This window comes from Frieseomelitta varia, unplaced genomic scaffold, assembly GCF_011392965.1.
Source record: "Frieseomelitta varia isolate USP_RPSP 00005682 unplaced genomic scaffold, Fvar_1.2 scaffold_564, whole genome shotgun sequence".
NCBI classification, from domain to species: Eukaryota; Metazoa; Arthropoda; class Insecta; order Hymenoptera; family Apidae; genus Frieseomelitta; species Frieseomelitta varia.
Window position 1 is genome coordinate 243,963 of NW_025110328.1, and position 25,011 is coordinate 268,973.

A 25,011-nucleotide genomic window follows, 5' to 3' on the forward strand; every position below is an offset into this window, starting at 1 on the left:
GAGCGCTGCCAAACCAGCGTATAATAATCAGGCGAGCTGACGAATTACTAATTTCCACACCCAACAATTCCCAATTCCGCGCCCTCGTCATCCACCTTTTAAGCATTCTGCCCGAGGATCCAGTCCAAATTCGATTCGAACCGATGATCGTGCTTGAACTCAGGCCGGGCTCGCGATTACACGTCTCGCCGGATCTCCTCCCGCCAAGTTAATCAATCTACGCGAGTAGAACGGCGGCAGTCGAATGCGACTTGGAGATAAGTTCGGCTGGCACGGATGCAGGCTGTGGAACTACCGCTATATGATATCCTCCCGGTCGTGTGTTTCAGATGACAGGAATGTCGAGGCAGCGGTACGCGGGCCGCAGCAGCGGTGACAGATAAGGAAGGGAGGAGCCACGCGTCGAGCAATCATGTGTAGTGTCATGTGGCTCCTTCGGCTCCTAACGACTTGCTGCCTCGTTTACCTATCGGCGTCCGACTCTCATACAGGTACGTGCACCACGAATTTTTTGTCCATTTTTCTTTCTTCTTTCTCCTTTTTCTCTTTTTTTCTTCGTTCTGAGTTGCAGCCCTTTCAATCTCTTGCGACAATTGACTTTTGTTTCTTATCACTGCTGCCACTGTTTACCTCTGTTATATTTGCTACTGTTATACTTTTATACTGTAACTCTATTGCTCTATAACTCTATATCAGCTTTTGTTTTCCATTGTTATTCAATTTTATTCATTGGAGTTGTAATTGTGGTACTTATTTGCGGTTTCGTGCTGCTAATATAATTGTTATTATTGGTGTTTATTTGTTAGTTTTTATTTAGTACAGTTTTATTTGTTTGTTTTTATTTAGTATAGTTTTATTTGTTAGTTCTTATTTAGTATTTGTTAGTTTTTATTTTTAATGTAGTTTCTTTTATTATTACTATTCTAATAATTATTTATTGCTATTAATTAAATTTCCTTTCATCGCTGCTATTTTACTGTTGGATTTTGTTAACATGTATTGCTCTATAATTATTCTAATATAGTTATCCTAATTGGTACCCTTGGTACTCAGTCACGACTATGATTTTACTATTTGTTATTACAACAATGGAAACTATCTTTTATTCATATTATACTGCTTACTTAATATTATGATTTTTATTTAATACTATTGTTGTACTTTTATTTACTGCTATTCTTTCTTTTAAGTTATTATCACTACTGTGATTTACATTTGCTATTACTATTTTATTTGTAATATATTAGTATAATGGTGGTTTCTATTTACTATACTAGAATACTATACTCTATTAACTATACTATTATAACTCTATGATAACTCTATATTAACTATACTATTATAACTCTGTGATAACTCTATTTACTATACTATTTACTATACTAGAATACTGTATACTACTGTGAGCATCCAGTACAAGACAAAATCGTATCTCTAAATCAATCATTTTCTATTTTTTTTTTTTTCTTTTTAATATACTATATAATACATATCTTATGCAGCAAATACTTCAAATACAATTATGGAGGGCTAATTTTGGAAAAAAAATGCGCGTTTCGTAAACTTTAAATTTAAATTTTTCATGAAATGGTTCTATAAAACTTATTCAAGCCACGATTGATTCATATTTATGATTAACTCCATCTTTTTCATATAATTTTATCATTTACATGACTCTTTGTTGTTATTATTACTAGAATTTAAATTAATTAATTTATTATCATTATTTTGTCGTAATGAGCTCCGGTAACGAACTGATATTAATACACTACTAATGATCATTATTTATGCATATTACGTTCATTAGACGTGTCTGTCTGATGAAAACGTGACGAGCTAGTTAATCAATCAGAAACCTACATGTACATCGATTGATATTGTGTGGATACTAAGGCGAATATCTCTACGAAGCAGCTCAACTATAGAGAGATTTGTTATAAATCTTAAATTAACGAAATTCTGAATATCGGTGATGAAAAAGAAATTTGGAGAGTTTTTGTTTCATTTTTAAAAGTAGAATTTGGAAAAGATTTTTCTAATAGTAAATAAAGAAAATTCTCATTTTATTTGGATATTCTTTACTTTTCTAGTAGAAATCTTTTTCAAGCTTTCAAACCTTGACACACTTCTATTCTATATAGTTATTTTTCGTTTGCTGATACTATGTTGCTCTCACTCTATTTTCTAAACTCATTATATATATATAACTTAAATATTATATTTATTATATTTTTATGATATTATATTATATTTATTATATTTATTATATTTTTATGATATGTTATATTTATTATATTTATTATATTTTTATGATATGTTATATTTATTATATTTATTATATTTTTATGATATTATATTAAATTTATTATATTTATTATATTTTTATGATATTATATTATATTTATTATATTTTTATGATACTATATATATATATATATATATATATATATATATATATATATATATATATATCTTATAGGGATACATACCAAAGTATCAATCACCGATTTTGATAAAATTTAGCTTAAAATGTGGTTTTTGAAAAAATATTTGGCACGAATATTTTTTTTGTCGGTAATCGTCCATGTAGAGTGTAAACTACCCTCCAAGTTAGGACTTCGGAATCTATTTCGACAAATATCTCGGAAATTACTAAATGTACAGTTATTGTCTAAATTGATGAAATTAGTATTTTTTAACGGCGAATTTAATAGTAATATACCATTTGTTTAAACAATATATTTGAAAAAACGTATTTTTTATCATTTTTTAATACCTTTTTCAAATAAATGTCAATACATTTGAATATTTATTTATGAAAACCATGTATTCAAACACAACCTACTTGTATTTCAAAAAAATTCATCAATTCATTCATCTAAAACTTTCTCCCTGAACGTGCAAAGCAAAGTATTTCATTTTTACGTGTGAGTCATCAATTGTCAGTAACAGCAGCAAAAATATATGTTATCCATATGATGAAATAATGCAATATCTGTATTGAAATAATGCAATACAGAAAGAAAAATTGCGTGTTAAGTGATGTGGTACCGAAGAGCTGCATTATCCATTAACGACTTTTAAATATACACACACGCTGCCACACACACGTAGGCATTATTCATTGTAGTAGTAGCAGCAATAGTTTTTCGCAAATATCTTGGAAACTGAAGCCGAGCGACGGTTATATGTATAAGAAAAAGTTACTCAAAATGTTGAGTTTTATAACATATTTAAATTTCATCAAATCAATAAAGTGTACCCTTTTATGCACAATTACCTTAAAAATGTATAGTAAATCTAAAAAATCATGTCCTGAATCGAATTACGAATTCTGAGATTATAGGTACCTGAACTACAAACGTAAGATGTAATGTCTATTCATATACCTCGCCTGAAACGTATTTATGTATTATGTGCAAATTATTCCAAAATTATCCAACCCGATTCAATCAGCATATCCCTAATCCACAGTAATCCACGCCAACGAAATTGAATGAATACTTTCAGCGTTTATAGATAATAAGTAAATCTCACGTGATGCAATTAGATTTGGGAAATTATCCTATTATCCCATTATACAGACATTGCAGTTATAAATTGTAAATATAATATAAATGATTTGTCATTTTAATTTAATCTATACTTTTTGAACTTTGACTATAGACATAAAATCAGACGAGACATTGATTGGAGATCAGTCAAGTGTACACAAATAGACTGCGGATTTCTATATATTTTTGAGAAATTGAAAATTACAAAACTGCATACGATCTATACAATCCATACTATGCAAAAGTATATAAAATATTTAATCTAGAATGTTTATTATATTTAGTAAATAAAACAAATTATTATTATATAAATCTCGTACTGTTTGTATGTAATCCAAATATAACCAGATCCTAGAATCCATATTGTCTTTCTTTGACACTCTAAAAAAACAGATAATTAAAAAATCTAGTAAACTAATAATTTTTTGACGCATATAGATTAATATTTTTTTATAGAGATGCATAAAAAAATATACGATTCCATTTCCAAACAAATGAATGTAACCTTAAGATCTCGGAAACGCCATATCTAAGGTCATCATAAGATATCTCTCCCGAAGCAGAACAAATTTTATTTTACACATTTTTTTTGAATAATGAAATTTGATTGAATAATGAAAGTTGCGTAGATGAATTAAAATAACACATCTTATATATAATTATTTCTCTAAATTTCATTATTATTATTAAATATTATTATTAGTAATTTATTCTCATATTAAATTACTAATAAAAATTAATAAAATATAAAATTAATTTAAAATAACATCTAAAAAAATTTTTAAGTTATACTGTATTTTGTGTTATGTATAAATATATTACAAATATATTTATAATTTTAAAAATATCATCACATATATATGTCAACTTATATATTAATATTTATTATATTTATATATAAAATACTAAAGGAAAGAGTTGTTTATTGAATTTATATAATACATAATATTTATATTCTTAAGATATAAAAGAAAACAATATTTTATACTTTTTTATACAATTTTAATATACATACATTTTTTCTAAAGAATTACATTTTTTCTCTTAAGTTGTATCAATCTCAGAAGGATGTTTTATTTTTTCACATCGATCAATAATTTCTGAAATAGATTGAAAAATTAATTATTTAAAATATTTAATTAATTATATAAATATGTAGTATTTCATTTGCATTTGAGAAAACTTACTTTGAACAATTGTTTGTAATGTCAAAATAGTTGGTGATTCTGGAATTTCTGTTAAAAAGTTTTTTCCCTCATCGCAGCATTTAGCTAAAAGTGGATCCAATGGTAGAGAACCCAAAAATTCTACGTTCAATTCTTTAGCCATTACACAACCACCACCTGTTAATGCTGGAAATATTTCTACAGAATTCTACATAAAAAAAGACGTTCATAAATATAATAATTTACAATAATATTACCTAATAAATTAACATCATCATCATACTTACATTACAGTTAGGACACACAAAAATACTCATATTTTCAATAACACCTAAAATTGGTATATTTACTTTTCTGCAAAAATCAATTTCTTTTCTCACATCTAATAAAGCAACCTGCTGTGGAGTTGTTATTATTATTACTCCTGTAATGCCAGCATGTTTAAGATATGACGTTGCTGATAAATGCTCATCTGATGTACCAGGAGGGGTATCTAAAATAAGGTAATCCAATGCCCCCCAATCTACTTCTGATAAAAATTGTTTAATCATTCCTAGAAATAATAAAATGAAATAGAATATATAGTTTAACATTTCACTTCAACATTCGGATATCAAAATACTTTTAAATTTATTGATGTATAATTTAATAAGTTATTAAAATATTCATTCAATTGATTTTTATAGCTGATTTTTATATAAATAGAACTTTTAAACTAATGGATTTCTAAACTTGAAATTTGTATTTTTAACTTCTATTTGTGTTTTTACCTCGTCGAATAGAACGATTAATGTGTCGAATAAATAATTTGTAATAATCTTTTACTGTAACTATAATACGTACTCTATGTTCTTGTATAAATACAAATTTAATTATTTCGAAACATATCATTTAATTAAGCATTTTTATATAAACTTAGTTGAACATTATAACACGATTTTATTGCTTGAATTGTGTTGATTTTTATTAATCAAAGTTACGAGATCTATATTGATAGTTTCAGCAACATACTGACTTCGCATCAGTTTATTTACTATTTCTGTTCTAAAAAAAAATCCAATTTAATAACTTCCCGATTTCAAATTCATTTCCCTTACGACTCTCTAATTTTGCATCAAATTTATTCTTGTTCTAATCCTATCAACCGTATGTAACTGTGCATCAGGTTTATCTATCTATCTCTATATATATACACATACATATATACACACACATATATATATCTGTTAACTTATTAAAAATATCTCTCGCCAATTTTTCATACAGGTCGCACAGTTTGAAATATAAAATTTAACATTATATAGATATTTCTTCAAATTAATCGTAACTTTAATATTTTATCGAATAATCATATTTGAAATAATTTTTTTTTTAATACTTCAAATTAATGTTATTCCATTTATCTTTTAAGCGATTTTTTCATTTTGTTCTTGAATATGTTTGAGTTTTTTTTACATTTTCAGACAATTATATATAATATAATATAATTGTCTGACAAGTATATAATTATATACTGACAATAATCAGACAATTTCAAGTCAAACAATTGTAGGAATAAATATATTTTGAGGCAACTGTATAAATATTCTTGTATAATATAGAAATTTATATTTTAAGTCATTGTCTTGATAAAATTTGAACTTTCACAAATTTTTACTAGTTCATTATTTTTATTTAAAAAATTTTTCATATTAATTTTTTTTTTTCATACTCTACCCTCTTCTATCTGAGACAAAAATATTATATTTACTCATCAACAAAAATTACATTCATCCATCATTTTTTTTCTTTTTATTCTTTTTCACAAAGTTCAATTATTTGTTGCATTCATATACATTTTTCTTGCACAATCACTGAAATCACATTCTTTAAATAATCTTCCAATAGTTTACTATTTTGTCAGATTTCTGATATGATTATAAAATTAGACAGCAATTTTAATTGTGAATTTTCTATAATTTTCCTTTTTTTATCTGGAATCGAAAGAACATATTGATATTCTTTTTGAAATTCAAATTCAATATGATCCATTTTTTGTAACAATGTCTATGACAATACTTTTTTTTAAATGTAATAATTCTGCTAATATAGGTTTTTTGTAATTATATTAAAAAGGACATTTATTAAATATCTTTTCCTTTTTGTTGCATTTTGGATAATCAATTTAATGTTGTTTTAAAGTAGTCAATTTAAAGTTAAAGTAAGATAGTTAATTTAAAATTTTTGTCTTAAAGAAAATCGCAATGTTGTAATGTCATTGAGATTTACATGAGATTTACATTTGAGATATTGTACTAGAACATTACTTGAAATTACTTGAGCGAAGAATATATTTTCTGTTCAAATGTTTTACAAAACAAGAGATATCGTTTTATTGTTAAAAATTTTCTTATATAATTATATATTACAGCAATGAAACAATTGTAATACTCCTTTTATTTATAATAATTATATAATAAAAATCTATGAACATTTTAATAAATATACTGAATGAATATTTTAATGATTTGATGACGATGATGATGGTGATAATAATAATAATAATAATTCTGAATATTAAAGCGAGTAAGTGTATCTTTAAATTGTAATAAATACCAGTTTTTTTGGGTCCTCTCCATATTACTGCATCACTAGGATTTGCAAGTAAAAATCCAATAGACATTAATGACAAATTATCTTCTATATACTAAAACAGAAAAATAATAAAATTTTATTTAATGTTTATATAAATAAATTTTATTACTTAATCCGGGATTACCCACCTGGGGGTCTAGTGCATCCCGGCATTAGACCCCCACGTGGGTAATCCCGGGTTAATTTTATATATAGACTTATGGTAAGCATAATTTAATATAGTTCTAAAGTTAATAATATTTGGATTCACATTTATTAACATTTTTATTTATTTTTATGAGTATTATATGCTTTTGATTTTTTTAAACAACTTGTACATATAGTATAGTACATGTATTTCTTCCAATAAAATATTTCAAAATATGTTGAATTTGTGTTTTTATATTTTAAATGTGTTTTTCATGTGTCTTTTATATGTAAAATGATATGAAAAATCAATTTATGTAAAAAACATTATAGAATTTCATTAAAAAAAGGTGCCATTGTATTTCCTAATGCTTGTGAAAAAAGTTGTGCATTAATATATATAAACGTTCTAAGTAATTTATTTGAATCAAAACTTTATTTGAATCAAAATTATAGCCCATATAAATACGTTATATAGCATTACTTAAATATAGCAATGTACACTAGATTTACTCCTGCATATAAAAACATACCACTGGAGACCATCCTGATCCGCTTTGATGAACTTGTTCTCCTATTACACCTAATACTCTAGGTTGAGATGGTCCACAAATATCAATATCTAATACTGCAACCTACAAAATTTATTGTTTTAAATTATCAATTACCTCAATTAAAGAACCTTAAAATTAAGTTCTATAAATTTATTTTTTTTTTATATTTAAGAAACAAATATATAATATGGAAAACTTGATATAATCAAAGAGAAATATTAAATATATACATCAATAAGATATAAATATATAAATCAATAAGATATAAATAATACAAATAATAATATAAATAATACAATGTATGATATAAATACGTAAAATCAGAAAACTATTCTTTAGCATAAACTGTATAGCATAAACTGTAACTGTTGATGAAAATTACTACGTTGATATATACATAGAAAACAATATGGATGTTCTTTCAACAAGAAAGAAAGTAAGTATTTTTAACATAATATTAACTACATTGGCATCTACTCTATGCAATATATTCTATAAAAATGAGTTAACAATATTTTATAAAATATAAGTTTCAAATAATCATTTCATATAATTTTAAAAACTATGTTAAGAAAATACATACATTTATATCAGGATTACTTGATGCTAAGGATCTGGATATTAACGATGTTATAGTACTTTTACCAACCCCACCTTTACCAGATAGTACCAATAATTTATTTTTAACTGTAGAAAGCTTTCTTTTAATAAGATCTGCAGTAAGATCCGGTTGTTGACTAATACCAGATGCGCATATCATTTGATTTGGACAATTTGTACATATAGATGCCTTTCCTGCATCTTTACTTGCAGTACCAGGACAATCTATAAAAATATTATTATTTGTCCTTATTAAATATTATTACTTGTTTTACAACTGAGATATAATCTTAGTTATATATACAATTATTACATTTAATTTCTGTGAAGATTATTATAATTATAATAATAATTATAATAATTTAGCAAATATTTACTTATGTTAGATGTTATTTACTTTTTAAATTTATATAATTTATAATATTTTGAACATTGAAGTGGTTGAAGTTAAAAACACAATATAACATAACCTCATTTGTGAATTACAGACATCAAAAATAATTGCATTTAATTAAAGTACTTATTACATGTTATAATAATAATATCAAATTATAATATATTAATATTTTGTAAAATATAATTTATTGCATGTATACTTACGTTGAGATATATCACTCGGTATATCTGCCATATTGAACAATGACTAACTTTGGCTGATAATTGTTCAAACAATCAATGAAAAAATAACTCCTAAAACGTATTCAAAAATATTTTATTAGATTTTTTTTTATGTTTAATGACTTCTTGATACTATGCATTTAATACTAGAATTGAAATTATATGTCAAATTTATCACTGTTAAAAAATTTAAGTGAGATTTAAAATTTTCTCTTTATTTTACTACTGTTAGCTTATGAATTACATAAAATGATAAATTAACTTGATTTTTTTGTTATGTGTTTTATTTGCGCTAATTTATAGCAATTGTTATCAAGGACAAGTAATATTCCAATCTCCTATATGAAACCAATAACATTATGCAATACAAATAATTTTAACGGCGGTCATAACTCATCTTGGTATACCAATATGGAATTTAGAAATCATAAAATTGTACCCTTGTAAGTTTTTGATAGATGCGCATTATTTCATTTCTTACTTTACAAAAATACTTTTACATAATTATCAATCATTTTTTGCAGACTCACACGATCAACATCTAATTATAGATTAGATGTTCCAAATACAATAAATTCATCAAAATTTCCTAATTTAGTGACGGAATATAAATGCAGTGCTCCAGAAACCGCTTTAAATATGCGATATACACCAAATGAATGGTTTCAGAAACAAATAAACTATTATAATGAATCAAATTCATGTAGATATCTTTCAGAAAAAGTAAGAAACGAAACTTTACGAATTATCAGGTAAACGCTAAATAGATTGTCTCTGTCTGACTAGAAATAAGTCAAAAAGAGAATTAATATTTTTTTGATTTAAAATTCGTTTCCGAGATCAAATTTGAACGTTCTAAAGTGGACAAGAATATATAACAAAAGATTATTTTACTATCAAAAATAATTGAAAGATGTCAAATCAAATTTTTATTCAATGACTCATTTTCAAAAAAATAGTATTGAATATAGTTAGTTAAGAATTAGTTAACATATGTGTACTTGATACATTTCAATTTTTTCGGAAACGAAACATAGTTAGTATCTTAATTTGGTAATTATTTAGAAAACGGATTTCAATGACCTTCAATGATTTTTAATTTTGGATAATTAATTTTACGTGAAAATGACGATCAAAATATTGATTCAAATCAAAAAATTTGAATTACGTAATGTGCTAATACAAAGAACATAATATAAATATTCGTTCCAAACATTTTAAATAATAAATTCAATATCAATTATATAACTTTTTAAATTTATTTTCTTTTTTAATAATATATAATATTTTTATTGTTAAACAAAAATTTAATTATATTCATGTTAATTGACATTATCATTTTTACGAATATTTAATAATAACTGGACTGTGGATAAGTTGTTAAACACTACACCGCAAATTTATAATTTTGTGAATACATTGAAAAAATAAAATTTAAATAATTAATATCCACTAAATGTTGTAACTAATAGCATGTTATAAATATTTTATATAGTTCTAGACATTTTAAAATTTTCTATAAATACGTAAATATTCACAGTCTGGTAATGATAATATCAGTAATGATGTTACTCGCTAGCTAAATAGATTATAATTTGTTATTCAGAATTGAGTATATTATAGAACATTTTAAACAACTCTTTCTTTTACATGTAATCGACTCTCTTAATTTCCGATATATTCACAAAAAACGAAACGAAATCTCATACACAACTATACACGAAATTATAAGAAACCAGATTTAACCAACAATTGATTTAATTTAACCGAATCCAAACCAATACCGAAAAAGCATTATGTAACTCTTTTAAAAGAATATCGATATCAATTTAGTGTAGATGAAGTTAAATCAATAAAATTGTCGTTCAAATCCTATTGCATTGTGCACGGGATTTTCGTTGAAACTGGGTTGAGAAAAAAGTAATTTCGCATTTCGCGGGTACATATCATTACAGAAAGTATTTAAAACAATTTTCACTATATGTGACTTTCGAAGAGATTATATTTTTCTGCGTATTTTAGCCTGCTATTTGTTAGATTATATTCAGTAATTTTTATTTGTCGACATTGTCAATATGGAGCAAAACAAGCAGTTTTTTCGGTGTTTAATACTTTTCATTTCCGGAAAGGAAAAAATGCAATACAAACCAAGAAAAAAGACATGTGCTATACATGGAAAAGATATCGTAAGCGGACATGTCAAAATTCGTTTGCGAAATTTCGGGCTGATGACACGACATGTGAAGATTTTGAATGTTTAGTACATTGATGGTGGTTGATGATAACCAGATTAAAATTTTAATTGAAAATTGTGCAAGAGAAATGACAGAGATAATCAACTAACTCAACATCTAACTCACTAAACATCTAACTCAAAAGACTATGGTAACCATTTGCATAGGCTTGGCTACGTGTCTCAGTACCATATTTAACTGTCTCATGATTTAAGTGAAAAAAATTTAATGAATTGCATCTCCATATGCGATTTATTGCTTAAACGAAATGAAAATATTTCATTTTTAAAACGGATGATAACGAGTGATGAGAAGTAAATTATTTACAATAATGTAAGGCATGAAAGATTGTATTGTAAACAAGGTGAAATGCCGCAAACCACATTGAAGCAAAATATCTATGAAGAAAATCCATGCGAAGGAAATCATGCTATTTGTTTGGTAGAATTTTAAGGGAATCATATATTATGATAGGATATAAGCTTTTTTTGCAAAATCAAACAATTAATTCTAGCAAGTATTATTTACAACTTGATCGTTTGAAGAAAACAATCGACGAAAAACATTCAGGATTAGCTAATCATTATGGAATCATATTTCATCAAAATAACGCTCGACTTCTTATATATATATCTTTAGTAACCCGGTAAAAATTATTATAGCTTGGCTGGAATGTCTTGCCTTATCCACTGTATCCAATCTGGCACTATCAGATTTTCACTTATTCAGATCCTTACAAAATTTCTTGAATGAAAAAAAATTTTAATTCTTTAGAGGCTTACAAAACGCACCTTGAAGGATTTTTTTCTCAGAAAACTGGGAGGTTCTGGAAGCATGGAATTTTGAAATTGCCTGAAAGATGGCGAAAAGTTATCGATGGTGCATACATTGTTTAATAAATAATAATTGTGACTAAAATAATTATGACCTAATTGTGAAAAATACGAAATTACTTTTTACTTAATCAATATATATGTACATATTCAGGCTAAACTCAGATAACCGATAAAACTTTATTACAGCGGTACACTGGCGGTAAGTTCTCGATTTCCGAACTAGAGATAGTTTTGTGATTCGAGTTCTCCAATGGCCTATTTGGTAATTTCTTGAAGTTCGACAATGGGTTAAATCAAAGATTTTTACCATGTCTACTAACTTCAAAAATAAGAAAATTAATGAAATATAATATATAAATTGTAATTGAAACTTACTGGTAGACAAAACTAGTGATTCAAAAACGAATCAAAAAACTTGGTTGCTTTTCTTTGAAACATCCCGACAATCACGTTTAGTTCTTTAGTTTTTTCCTAAAATGTAAAAATGTATTTTTTCGCGATAAAAAATCATACTTTTTATTAATAATAATTGGATATATTTAAATACTAAACAATACAAACTGATGTAAACAGATTACCAAACGGCGAACATATCAGTTATACTTATGTTGTGTCACAGATATGTACATACACATATCGCTCCCTTGTGATGAAAGTGACATAAATTAAAAAAAAAATTTTAATTTTTTAAAATTTAAATTTTATTTTTTTATTTTTCAGAAAAACCGAAAATATAGTTTTAAACAAAATTAGATATTATTTTAATATTTAATTAGATATTGTTAAAGAAACGACATAATGCAATATAACTCAAAATAATATATTTCTTATCTTATCAGTATCCATTTGTTTATAATAGTCGAGATAAAATTCATAATAAGATGTATTTATAAAATGCAACAATGCGATACATGAATTAGGAAGAACATAATTCCTTTTTGCCTGCTAAATTAAGAAAATCAATGAGTAAGATTTTTAAAATTGATGAAGGACTGTTTTTCTATTTTTATAGTAATAACTCGAAAATTACGTTTTTCAAGTTGTGTCACTTATATCGCAAAAGAGCGATATATATATATGAAGAAAATTTAATATTATATGTAGCATTTTATTAAAAGAAAAAATTGTTCAAAATGTTGGATTCAATTTGCAACAATTACATATATTTAAAAATCATCGAAATCGATCGAACATTTGTTTTCTAAATAATTATCAAAATTTTTTATTTCATATTTTTTACTTATTTTCACTCTTTAAAATAACTTCCTGTTAATTATTCACTTCTATCCAAATCATTAAATTCAAATATAAATAACATAACAATTCTTCAAACTCAATTTTCTCGAAAATGAATTGTTATATTTTAAAAAATATTATTCTTTTTTTTTACATGTAGAATTACCTTCTAATGTCACGAGTACAGAAATACTATGTACATATAATAATCATATAACAAATATAATGTTATATCTGAATTCATTATAAAAGAATTGAATTGATCTTGGGCTAAACTGTACTTTAGAGGATCGAAAATGATTTTTTTTTTTATTGAATATTTATTTATTTTTTTTTTTTTTATATATAATCGAGCAGATTTCAATGAGTTAAGACCAAAAATGCAACTTTTAAGACGAGGAATCCATTTGTGCAAAAATTATACTTTATAAAAATGAACGATTTTAGTATTTCTTAATCAGTTTATTGTATTATGTACTTTTGTGTTACCGATGTAGCGTTTCATTAAAAAATAATATCATGTTTTAAAGACAATGTTTGAGTTTATATAAATCGATTGTTATAAACCCTTACAGTTTTTTAAATGATCAGAAATCCTTCTCATAAACATTGTTTTTGTTTAAAAAGATAAAACAACCGATATAAAATAAAGAACGCAGTAAAATTGTATGTAGATCATATGGTGTCATACTAATTTGAAAATTATGCTAAAAAACTTATTTTTATATAAGTATAATTTTTGAAATAGCGAATTTTTCGCTTTAAAACTTGCATTTTTTATTTCAACATTGATATTATCAAAACAAAGTAAACAATGATTTTTAGTCCCCTAAAATAAAATTTAACTTGACTTTGTATACATTTTTATGTATGACAATGTGACATAAATTGATCGAAATCATATTGCAAAAATATACAGACCACGTGTATAAAAAATTAGTATTTTTTGTATCGTTTACAAAATAAATGCAATGTCAATATTAAATATTTCTTATTTTTTATCATTTATTTTAAGCAATTGAGTATATTAGAATTATTCTTTACTATTCTATATTAATAAAATACTGTTCTTCTTTTAAATATTTTTATTTTTAACTTTTACTATAAATTCTATATTTTTAACTTTTACTATAACTTCTATATTTAGAAGATTGGCACAGTGCATGTAAAACACATAATAAAAAATATATATATAATAAACATATGTACTACGTATAACGCAATATAATAAATACTTATGCTATGATTTCGATTAATTTATATTACAGTGTTATACAAATATGTACCTTAAACTACCGGTATACAACTTTATACTACAATAAATAATATTTTATAAAAGAAAAAGAATTAATCCAATTTTTATATATGTAATAACAAAAATAATTATTGCAATAGAGATGCTGAAGAAAAAGTGCGATCTGGACAACACAATACTAGTAGAAGACTTGGTGAAAGAATAAATGATGTTAGTTTTTGGCGAAATGAACTAATATCAGAATTAGAAAGATTACTTCAAGAAATTGAAAGATTACAAGAGTGTTGTTCTATTTTAAATAAAGCTATTAAAGATATTGAAAGTCCATTACATATTGCAGAAGAATGTCTTTATCATAGAGAAGCTAGAAAAGGTATGACAAATTAATTTATATAATAATAATCAAATTGTATTGTTAAAATTAATAATGATATTATTGATTATTATCACTATTAGTTTATGATATAGTAATATTGTTCTGTTCCATTATACAGATACAGAACGCGTGCATGATGAATCAGAGAAATGCTTATTTAAGGAAATAGAAATCTTAAATCAAAATAGAAAAAAATTGGAGACTTGTTTGGATAAATGCAAGAATCAGGTAATATTAAATTAAACAATTTTGAACTAATCAATAACTGATTTTACTTGTAGCTACGAGATTGCAGGATGTCTCAATGTCATTTAGAATTGGATCTAAAGAATAAAGAAAGTGCATTAGAAATAGATAAGATGTGTCATCAATTGAATAATTACAGCCATGGATTGCAATATTATACTGGAACTCAAAAATATGATAAATGGTATATGTATAAAACTTTCAAAACATATTTGACTTATACAAAATTTATTTATCTTAATAATAAATAAAATAAATAAACAAAAAGATATATAAATATTTAATTTACCTTATTAGCTTTATAGAACAAGATACATGGATACAGGCTGTTAATCAGATAATTAAAGAATCACAAACAGAGAGGAGTAAATCTTATCAATTAAGAACAAATGCAGAAGCTCTAATGATGAAAATTACACAAGAAATATGGGATGCATGGAATAATACAAACAATGTTTTAGCACATAGATCTTCTGAATTACTTGAAGCTAAAAATAAACTTCAACAACATTTACAGATGGTAGAAATAATTCTTATTTCTAATTTCTTAATTACGATTATAATATATGAAATAATAATAGTATAATTTCATATATTAAAATAATAATATAACATATTATTTTTAGATACAGCAAGAAATTTTTGATGTTGAAAAAAATTTAGAATTGATATATAAAGCTATTACAGATAAGAGCTACATACTGAAGGTAGCATATACCAGATTGGAAACTAGAATGTATCGCCCAGATATAGAGCTTTGTCGTGATTATGTACATACAAGGTTTGTTTTAATGCATTTACTATTATGATTACGTAATATGAAAAAAAAGAGAAAAGCAACTTCTAATATTCCTTTAATTTATTTTACTTTGTCAGTCTTCAAAAAGAAATTAATGAAACAAATCATGAAATAGAAAGAATGCACAGAACATTGGAAAAATTAGAGAATCAGCATCAGAAGTTATTAAAAACTAGGACAATGCTGGAGCACGATCTTGAACTGAAGGTTGACGCAATACACATTGATCATGATAAAATCACTGGGCTTAGGCGTGCTTATCCAATTAATGTTCTTTTTAAATTTTAATGTTTACCAATAAATACTCATTATTATACATATTATACATATCATCAAATTGCTTTTCCTAAAATATTTGGACAATGTAATATATTCAACAATATATTAAGTACTGAACGTATATTTGTTTTTTTTACAATTTTATTTATTATTACATTTGTTACTTACTACATAAATTACTGGTTTTTCATAAAATTTGGTTTTGGAAATGTCATTCCTTGTTTGGCCTCAAAAAATGTATAAGAAAGTACAATTTCTTCTACATTTTGCATTTTGGGATCATTAATAAACTCTGGATCAATGTAAAAAAATACTGGCATGTCAACCTTTAACAATATAGATAACATGATTAAACAACTTCATTATGATGGTATAATGATGTTAAAATAAATTTTATCAAACCTACTTCTTCATGAGGATTAAGTCGTTGTTCCTCAAAACAAAAACACTGAATTTTATTAAAATGTTGTGCAGCATCGTATGGTATTATATTATAAGTAGATATACCAGTAACTGGCACATTTAATGGATTTTTTGCTGTATAAAATGCTAAAGCAGTTTCTCCAGGGATAACACGTACGAAATTCTGTTGTGGTTTGAAGTTCCATTGCATTGTAGCTCCTATATCAGCATTAAACTTTACTTTTATAACTTTATCCTTTACAGGTTTCATAGACTGCACTTTATTACTATCATGATTGATTGATATTGTCCCACCATAATTGTATGACTATTAAAGAGATTTATTCTCATATATAAATTTAGATGTAAAAAATATTGTGACACATAAATAATTACCTGACAAAATACTCTATATAAAGGTACTGAAGCATATGTAAAACCAATGACTAAAATACCAAGTCCACTCCAATATAAACGTGACGAACGCATTCTTCTTTTATGAGCCGCATCGTAATATTGGTTCAATAAAACTCGAGACACATTGGTATGTATTTGCCTTCCGTAGCAATTTAATATTTTCTGATAGATTTTTACGTGCATTTTGTCTGTTTTTTCATTAAGTTAACCTAATTTTAAGTTAACTAACCTAACGGAAGTTCTCCAAAATTTATTACAAAACTAATTTATTGAACTTGTAATATGTAACTTAATAAAAAGAAATTAAGTTAATAATACATTCCAGTGATCCTTATGAAAATTTACTTTAATTTATCATATTTATTTTTATTTGTCAAATCTATTTGTAGGTTACCATCACCAATACGAATGATATAGACATTGATTAACTAATAGATAGACCTGACATACGTTGCTTTTTCGTGTCGCATATTTTCAATGTTATCTGATTCTCTTACCATTTTTATATCACATTGCGTAAGTATTGTACTTTGACATTCAGCAACAAAAATTTAAAAAAATATGAACGAAGTTAGCGATTTCGCGCCGAAAATTATTTACTGAATTGAACGTTATAAGTAATGACATTTCATTATGGACATATTTACATATGCTATACATGCTGTTCACTAAGATGTGTACTATTCGCCAAGCAGTTTTTGCAATATAGTTAAAAAATGTTTCAAATAAAAGTTAATTAACTTTACATTAGCTGCGTACTAGCAAGAATCAGAATTGTCAAAAAATGTTTCTTTTTAACAAAAAAGTCAAAGTCACCTTAATTCTTTTAAATGTATTTTTATAAGCTGATGTCAAGACGAGTTCGATTTCACATAATCTTTAATACGGCACAATGCCATAACCTTTGAATGATTTTAATTCATAAAAACATTAACGTGTGTAATTGAGTTTATTTATTGTTATATTATATTAGCTCTATTTATTTATTATTAAAAAGATATTGAATACATAATTTCAAATATAATAATTTAAAATGTAGACAAAAAAATTACTAGAACTATTTTTAGTTTATTGAAACAGATCAATTGTGCCAAAAATAAAGCTTTGTGATAAATAAGATTATCTATGTAATTTTTATACTAATAATATAAAACGGTAAACTTAATAAAAAATATTTTTAAAAATAATATTAAATAATATAGTGTTCAATATTAAAAAGAAAATAATTATAGTGTTTAATGTATTAAAGCGAACATAAATATGTAAAAATAAAAAAGTTTGTTTCCTTTTTTTGTGTATATATATATATATATAAATAGTTATATACATATACATATAGTTATATTTTGTACACGGTTCTCTCTTTGTAAAAATTATTCCAACATTTTAGATCATTTTTTACTACACAGTTGGATAAATTTTAGTTTCCAATTATTATAAATTTAGTTTATCAATTATTATAAATTATTAATTATTATTTTATAAGAAATTAAGATTAACTCTCCAACTAAAAAAAATATAAAACATACAAGTTTTATTGAACAGATAAATATTTAACAGAATCTTCAATTAAAATAATTGAAATGAATGTCAAAAATACAGAACAATTTCCAAAAAGAAAGAAAGTTTTAAATAGGTATTTTAAATACATATTAAAATATAATTTTTTAAAATTTACTGCGCTTGTTATTTTGCTTGGCATAACAATAATAGTTATACAACAAAACAAATGTATTTCTGTCGAATATAAGATAAATTTAATATCTCTGAATGATAATGAATCTGCGATATTAATTGAAAAAGAAAATTTTCAATATGATATAGTATTTAATGATACAGTACCTCAGTTTCATAAAATAATGCAGGTGAGTTTTAAATGTTATAATAATATTATATGCTGTAAATACTATTGTAATGATTTTTATTTTATAATTTTTATTCATTAGGAGGAATGTAACAATGTACCTGCTGCATTACGCTTTGATTGTCATCCTGAAGACGGAGCATCTGAATTATCTTGTAAAAATAGAGGTTGTTGCTGGAATTCTTTCAACAAAAATATCTCAGTTATAAATCATGTTCCTTTGAATATTCCATATTGTTATTATCCAAGCAATTGGAGCATATACAAGTATACAAATTTTAGTAGAGAAGGAAACAATTTTTCTGGATTTCTCAAACGAATAAAAAACTCATTTTATGAAAATGATTTGCCACTCATTAAGATAGAAGCTAGCACTGTGGACGATTCTATTTTACGTATAAAAATATGTGATCCACTTAAGAAACGATATGAACCTCCATGGCCTCTTAGAACAGATTTTAAACCATTTTCTCAAAAAGATATAAATGCAAAATATAAATTGGACATTGATTATACCAAACCTGGTTTTAAAATACACAGAACTTCAGATGATACAGTGTTGTGAGTAATATTTGAGAAAAACTTGAATTTTTAATTATTTAGAAATTTTAATAATAAAATAATTTTATTTTTAACATTTATCTAATTTTCATGTCTAGATTTGATTCTAGTAATGCAGGAGGTTTCATATTTGCTGATCAGTTTTTACAAATAAGTACTCTTTTACCAAGTCACAATATTTATGGTATTGGTGAACACAGAACAAAGCTAAAATTAAATACTAATTGGCAATTGTTTACATTATTTAACAAAGATCAACCACCAACAGAAAATGTATATTGATTTCTAAAATATTTCTTGTAATTATATTTTTTCCTGTTTGATTCTTTTTAATATATATTTGTAAATATGAATTTTTCAAAATTTAGGCAAATTTATATGGATCTCATCCTTTTTATTTTGTAATTGAAAATTCCGGAAAATCTCATGGATTTCTATTTCTCAATAGTAATGCAATGGGTAAATAACATTCAAAGTAATGTTTTTCTTATATAATTTATTGAAACATGTATCGTAATATCAGTTATTTTTAGATGTTATATTACAACCAACACCTGCTATTACCTTTCGAACTATTGGTGGTATTTTTGATATGTATTTTTTTTTGGGTCCAACCCCTGCAGATGTCATAAAACAATATTCTGAGATAGTAGGCAAACCATTTCTACCTCCATATTGGTCTCTTGGTTTTCATTTATGCAGGTAGAAACATTATTTTATTGTAAAATAATTCTGAAATAAAATTATTATTTTCTTATTATGTTTTTCACATCTGTATAGATACGGATATGGGAGCTTAGAAAAAACAAAACAAGTATGGAATAGAACTATAGCAGCAGGAATTCCATTTGTAACGTGTTTTACACAAATTAATAAATATTCTCTAAATAAATATGTAATAAATCAAGTTTAACAGGTTTGGTTCATACATATTTATTTTTAGGATACTCAATGGAATGATTTAGATTACATGGATAAAAATAATGATTTTACATATAATTTAAATAAATTTAAAAATTTACCACAATTTGTGAATGAAATACATTCGGTTGGTTTGGAATTATAAAAATTGTAACTTGTAAAAAGTGTGCTAATACAATGTTTAATGTTTCTGTATATTGTAGAGAGGAATGCATTATATTCCATTGATTGATGCGGGAGTATCTGGTTCTGAAGAAAATGGGACTTATTTGCCATATGATGAAGGTATAAAAAAAGATATATTTATAAAAGATGGAGCAACCAATCAGCCATTTATTGGCAAAGTTTGGAATTTAGTTTCTACTGTGTGGCCCGATTTTACAAATCCCAAAACACAGAACTATTATCTTCAAATGATGAGCAATATGTATAGAAATTTTACATACGACGGTGCTTGGATTGTGCGTACATATTTTTTATTAGTAAAAATAAATAATTTGAAATTATTAATATTCATTGCTTTGTGTTTCAATCTATTACTCTAGGATATGAACGAGCCATCTAATTTTTATGATGGATATAAAAATGGATGTCCAAAAAATAAATTGGATTATCCGAAATACATACCTAATGTTGTTGGTAATGTACTCGCAAAGAAAACATTATGTATGAATGCTAAACATTATTTAGGCGTTCATTATGATCTTCATAATACTTATGGCACAAGTCAAGCCATAGCAATGAATTAGTAAGTATGCTAGTAAATACAAATAGATTTATGTATAAGTAAAGTAGAAATATGTACAGTTAAATCACATAAAAAGATTTAAATCGATTTTGCTAATATGTTATTCATTTTCTTTTTTAATTTACTAAAAGAAAAAACGTACACCAATTCGATTTATCGATTTAGTAGTATGCAAAAATTTTAAGAAACTGAAATCAAAAAAGGCATAGTAGGAATCAATTTCATAGTCAGATTCCTTAATTGTTTTTCTATAATTAAAAACAAACTTCATATTTTAAATAATAATGATATAATTTCATTTTTTACTTTTTTAACTATGGTTAATTAAAAAATCTAAAAAAATTTGAGACAATATTTTAAAAATTAATTAATAAACTTTATTAGTCCAAAATATAAAATCAATTCACTATAAAATCTGTATTATTATTTTCTAGAGTTGTCCTTTTTTTTGCATTAAAGATTTAAATAAAAAAAGCAAAGAAATTTTTTAACATACACTTTTATATGCCAGAACTTTTATGTGCCAATGCTATATCTTTTGATAATGTATGTACACAGTGCATTGACTAATATTCGTCAAAAAAGACCATTTATAATATCACGTTCAACCTGGGTGGGTCATGGACACTATGCTGGTCATTGGACAGGGGATGTTTATTCCTCATGGTAATTAATATACATAATGTTTATTTTATAAATATTTATTGAATATTAGCATTTCATACAATATATTAATCGTTAATATATTAGGCATGATTTAAAGATGAGTATCCCAGCAATTTTGTTGATGAATTTTTATCAAATACCTATGATTGGTGCTGACATTTGTGGATTCGATGGAAATACGACAACGACATTATGTAATCGTTGGATGCAACTTGGTGCATTTTATCCTTTCTCTCGTAATCATAATTCCGACGATACAATCGTTTGTATTTACGAATTTTTGGAAAAAGTTAACTTTTTTGTTATGATATATCTAATATTATATTTTATTCATATATCATTTAGGAACAAGATCCAGTCGCTATGGGTGATTTAGTAATAAAATCATCAAAGCGTGCCCTTACAATACGTTACTGGTTGTTACCTTATTTATATACATTATTTTTCCGGGCACATAAATTTGGAGAAACTGTTGCGCGACCATTGTTCTTTGAGTAATATATCTTTGATTACATATATTTCACCTATTTAGACTACATATTTTAAAATTTAATATTTTTTTAGATACTCAAATGATTCAGCTACATACGATATTGACACTCAATACTTATGGGGTAGTTGTTTGATGATAATTCCAGTTTTAGAAGATGTAAGTTAAGGATCATATTAATAAGTTACTACTTTTTTGAAATATTGTATTTCAAAAGTAATTTCATTTTTGCGCTACTGATTATTAGGACAAAACAGAAATATCAGCTTATTTACCACGTGGATTATGGTATAATTTTTATACAAAAGAATCTGTTTTCGCATTGGGTAAATATTACACTATGAATGCGCCACTCGATACTATACCATTAATGATTCGCGGAGGATTTATTTTGCCAGCACAAAAACCAGCTAATACTACAACAAACAGTAGAAAAAATAATTTCGAATTGTTGATTACATTAGATCATATGAATGAAGCAAAAGGAGAATTATATTGGGACGATGGCGATAGTTTAGGTATATATTGCATTAATATAATAATTAGTTTTGGTAATTATATAAAAACGATACACTTCATCGATTTCTAACTTTTATATATATACTTATAATCGCTTTTAAAGATGTATGAACAAGGTATTAAGCTAAACTGTCCAATCTTAAAGAATACATATTTGTATTGATTATTGTTGAAGATTGGATAGTTTGGCTTAGTTTTGAATTTTTTTTGATAATAAAAAAAAGCAAGCATATTTTATGTGGAATTTTATGATATAGAGAAGAACACTCTTAATTGATTTTATTAATTTCACGAGAAACATTATAATGGATCTTGTTAGCAATTTGACAATAATAATCTCATAATTACATTTTTTTTAAATAGTATATTAAATTCCAATTCCCGCAAATTCTAATTAATACTAATAATAAACTACTATAAAATTCCACCTAAATTTATCATCTTAGATATTTATCGCAAAAACTAAAGTCAAGTAATATAACTAAATAATATGCAATATATTAAATATACTAAATAATAATATGTAAGTATACTAAAAGCAATCAAATGTAGTGAAATCCTTTTTTTTTTTTTATATGTATATTAGGTATTATAAGTATTATTAAGTATTATTTTTTATTTTACATAAACATTTTAATGTGTTCGATTTTTATAGATTCATTCGAAAAAAAACAGTTTGTATGGTCAGTTTTTGTCATCAAGAATAATACTTTATCCACTACAAAAGCAACAGAAAGTTCCTTTCATGAAAAAATGATCTTGGATAAAATACAAATATGGGGAATAATATCTAATATCTCACGAGTATCTTTAAATAATCATGAAATACAATTTAAATATAACATCAAAGAAAATGTAAGTTTTTATTTTTATAGTTAAAATGATGATGAAATATATTAAGATTGTTTTTAAGACAAATTAAATTCTATTTATTTATATAATTTGTTATGTTTACTCTTCAGCATGTAAAAATATTAATTATCTTAAACAATTTTTCAGTGTTTGAACATAAACAATTTACAAATAGATTTAAGAGAAAACTTCTTGCTTTCTTGGGAATATACTCGTTTTAAACAAGACAATGACAATAACAAATGAATTTTGATAAAGTTCAAGATATATATTCACTTGTATTATGCATAAAATTATTGCTGTTCTTACAGGTATGTTATATAAAATATGTATAAAATATACGATGGATTTTAGTATTAATTTTATTATAGATACTCTATTTGTATATTTCTACATATTAAAGCAAATATTGTTTGAATAAAAGAGAAAAGCATTTTATTGAAATAACCATACAATTAATTATACAATAAAGTAAATACATTATACAAATAATGTAACATTTATGGCACTATAACGAGAAACAATAAGTATACATAATTCGAATTCTTTCGAAATAATTTTTAAGCACCTAATTCAAAAAAGTGTTTAAAATTTAAGCTATAATTGCTCGAACATAAATTTTTAAATGTGTAGCTGGTTCATTATCGGAAATAATGAAAAAAATAATAGCACAAGTAATCGATCGTCACACAATATTGGTAATATTGAATGAAAATTGTTACTTTGGCACCGTGTAATATATATAAAATAAAACAATTCGAAGCAGCACCATCGTTTGGAACATTGAAATCTTTACTTGAATTCTATATGTGTATTTACAATTATGCAAGCACTCCTTTGACCTCGATCTATATTCCGTGTTCTCTATGACCTTTATTTGCATTTCTACAACAGAAAAGTAGATTCTGATCTTTGGAATAAATTTCAAAGTGACTAATTCAGACTGTAGTCGTCTTTGTCAATATACATAGTACGTACATCTTACAATCTACTATATTTAACATATGATTGCTTAAATTTTTATAAGACATATACATATACATATGTCGAATAAACAA

General features: G+C 25.0%; 4 protein-coding genes and 1 long non-coding RNA gene across 6 annotated transcripts in view; 3 read left to right on the forward strand and 2 right to left on the reverse strand.

Moving 5' to 3' along the window:
- LOC122533994 overlaps positions 1-485 on the forward strand; it is a 171,386-nt gene extending 170,901 nt beyond the window's left edge. Inside the window, exon 3 of the long non-coding RNA XR_006307812.1 lies at positions 330-485. This is a non-coding gene — a long non-coding RNA (uncharacterized LOC122533994). The remainder of the gene's footprint in view (positions 1-329) is intronic.
- Positions 486-4,539: 4,054 nt separating this feature from the next.
- Positions 4,540-9,324, reverse strand: LOC122533990 (cytosolic Fe-S cluster assembly factor NUBP1 homolog). Its single transcript, XM_043664231.1, has 7 exons — positions 9,235-9,324; positions 8,618-8,859; positions 8,014-8,115; positions 7,316-7,406; positions 5,008-5,273; positions 4,742-4,928; positions 4,540-4,654 (listed from the first exon to the last, which is right to left on the reverse strand). The coding sequence occupies exons 1-7, from the start codon at positions 9,263-9,265 to the stop codon at positions 4,599-4,601; spliced, it is 975 nt and encodes a 324-aa protein (XP_043520166.1). The 5' UTR covers positions 9,266-9,324; the 3' UTR covers positions 4,540-4,598.
- Positions 9,325-9,500: 176 nt separating this feature from the next.
- On the forward strand, positions 9,501-16,550 carry LOC122533989 (tektin-3-like). The gene is made up of 8 exons (XM_043664230.1): positions 9,501-9,695; positions 9,777-10,004; positions 14,954-15,186; positions 15,308-15,417; positions 15,471-15,619; positions 15,733-15,955; positions 16,062-16,216; positions 16,312-16,550. The coding sequence occupies exons 1-8, from the start codon at positions 9,595-9,597 to the stop codon at positions 16,520-16,522; spliced, it is 1,410 nt and encodes a 469-aa protein (XP_043520165.1). The 5' UTR covers positions 9,501-9,594; the 3' UTR covers positions 16,523-16,550.
- Positions 16,551-16,564: 14 nt separating this feature from the next.
- On the reverse strand, positions 16,565-17,793 carry LOC122533991 (cytochrome c oxidase assembly protein COX11, mitochondrial). Of its 2 annotated transcripts, XM_043664233.1 has the most exons (4): positions 17,312-17,793; positions 16,920-17,243; positions 16,682-16,839; positions 16,565-16,580 (listed from the first exon to the last, which is right to left on the reverse strand). In XM_043664233.1, the coding sequence occupies exons 1-3, from the start codon at positions 17,513-17,515 to the stop codon at positions 16,690-16,692; spliced, it is 678 nt and encodes a 225-aa protein (XP_043520168.1). In that variant the 5' UTR covers positions 17,516-17,793; the 3' UTR covers positions 16,565-16,580; positions 16,682-16,689. The 2 variants fall into 2 exon arrangements, with proteins under 2 accessions (XP_043520168.1, XP_043520167.1); XM_043664232.1 differs by lacking the exon at positions 16,565-16,580 and having other exon boundaries at positions 16,624-16,839.
- Positions 17,794-18,900: 1,107 nt separating this feature from the next.
- LOC122533987 (lysosomal alpha-glucosidase-like) lies at positions 18,901-24,734 on the forward strand. The gene is made up of 16 exons (XM_043664228.1): positions 18,901-19,197; positions 19,279-19,757; positions 19,856-20,030; positions 20,126-20,216; positions 20,291-20,459; positions 20,538-20,607; positions 20,701-20,805; positions 20,882-21,139; positions 21,224-21,426; positions 21,985-22,092; positions 22,177-22,354; positions 22,438-22,586; positions 22,657-22,741; positions 22,830-23,100; positions 23,757-23,956; positions 24,101-24,734. Exons 1-16 carry the CDS (start codon positions 18,916-18,918, stop codon positions 24,197-24,199), a joined length of 2,922 nt encoding a protein of 973 aa, XP_043520163.1. The 5' UTR covers positions 18,901-18,915; the 3' UTR covers positions 24,200-24,734.
- The last annotated feature ends 277 nt before the right edge of the window (positions 24,735-25,011 follow it).

Coding starts and splice junctions, on each gene's coding strand:
- LOC122533991 (XM_043664233.1), bottom strand. CDS start 17,515: ATGCACGTAAAAATCTATCAGAAAATATTAAATTGCTACGGAAGGCAA. Junction 17,244..17,311: donor TATATAGAGTATTTTGTCAG/GTAATTATTTAT, acceptor TCTCTTTAATAG/TCATACAATTATGGTGGGAC. Junction 16,840..16,919: donor GACTTAATCCTCATGAAGAA/GTAGGTTTGATA, acceptor ATATTGTTAAAG/GTTGACATGCCAGTATTTTT.
- LOC122533987 (XM_043664228.1), top strand. CDS start 18,916: ATGAATGTCAAAAATACAGAACAATTTCCAAAAAGAAAGAAAGTTTTA. Junction 19,758..19,855: donor ACTTCAGATGATACAGTGTT/GTGAGTAATATT, acceptor TTTCATGTCTAG/ATTTGATTCTAGTAATGCAG. Junction 22,587..22,656: donor GCGCGACCATTGTTCTTTGA/GTAATATATCTT, acceptor ATATTTTTTTAG/ATACTCAAATGATTCAGCTA.
- LOC122533990 (XM_043664231.1), bottom strand. CDS start 9,265: ATGGCAGATATACCGAGTGATATATCTCAAC. Junction 8,860..9,234: donor ACCGAGTGATATATCTCAAC/GTAAGTATACAT, acceptor ATATTTTTATAG/ATTGTCCTGGTACTGCAAGT. Junction 4,655..4,741: donor ATTACAAACAATTGTTCAAA/GTAAGTTTTCTC, acceptor AATCTATTTCAG/AAATTATTGATCGATGTGAA.
- LOC122533989 (XM_043664230.1), top strand. CDS start 9,595: ATGAAACCAATAACATTATGCAATACAAATAATTTTAACGGCGGTCAT. Junction 9,696..9,776: donor AATCATAAAATTGTACCCTT/GTAAGTTTTTGA, acceptor CATTTTTTGCAG/ACTCACACGATCAACATCTA. Junction 10,005..14,953: donor GAAACTTTACGAATTATCAG/GTAAACGCTAAA, acceptor TTATTGCAATAG/AGATGCTGAAGAAAAAGTGC.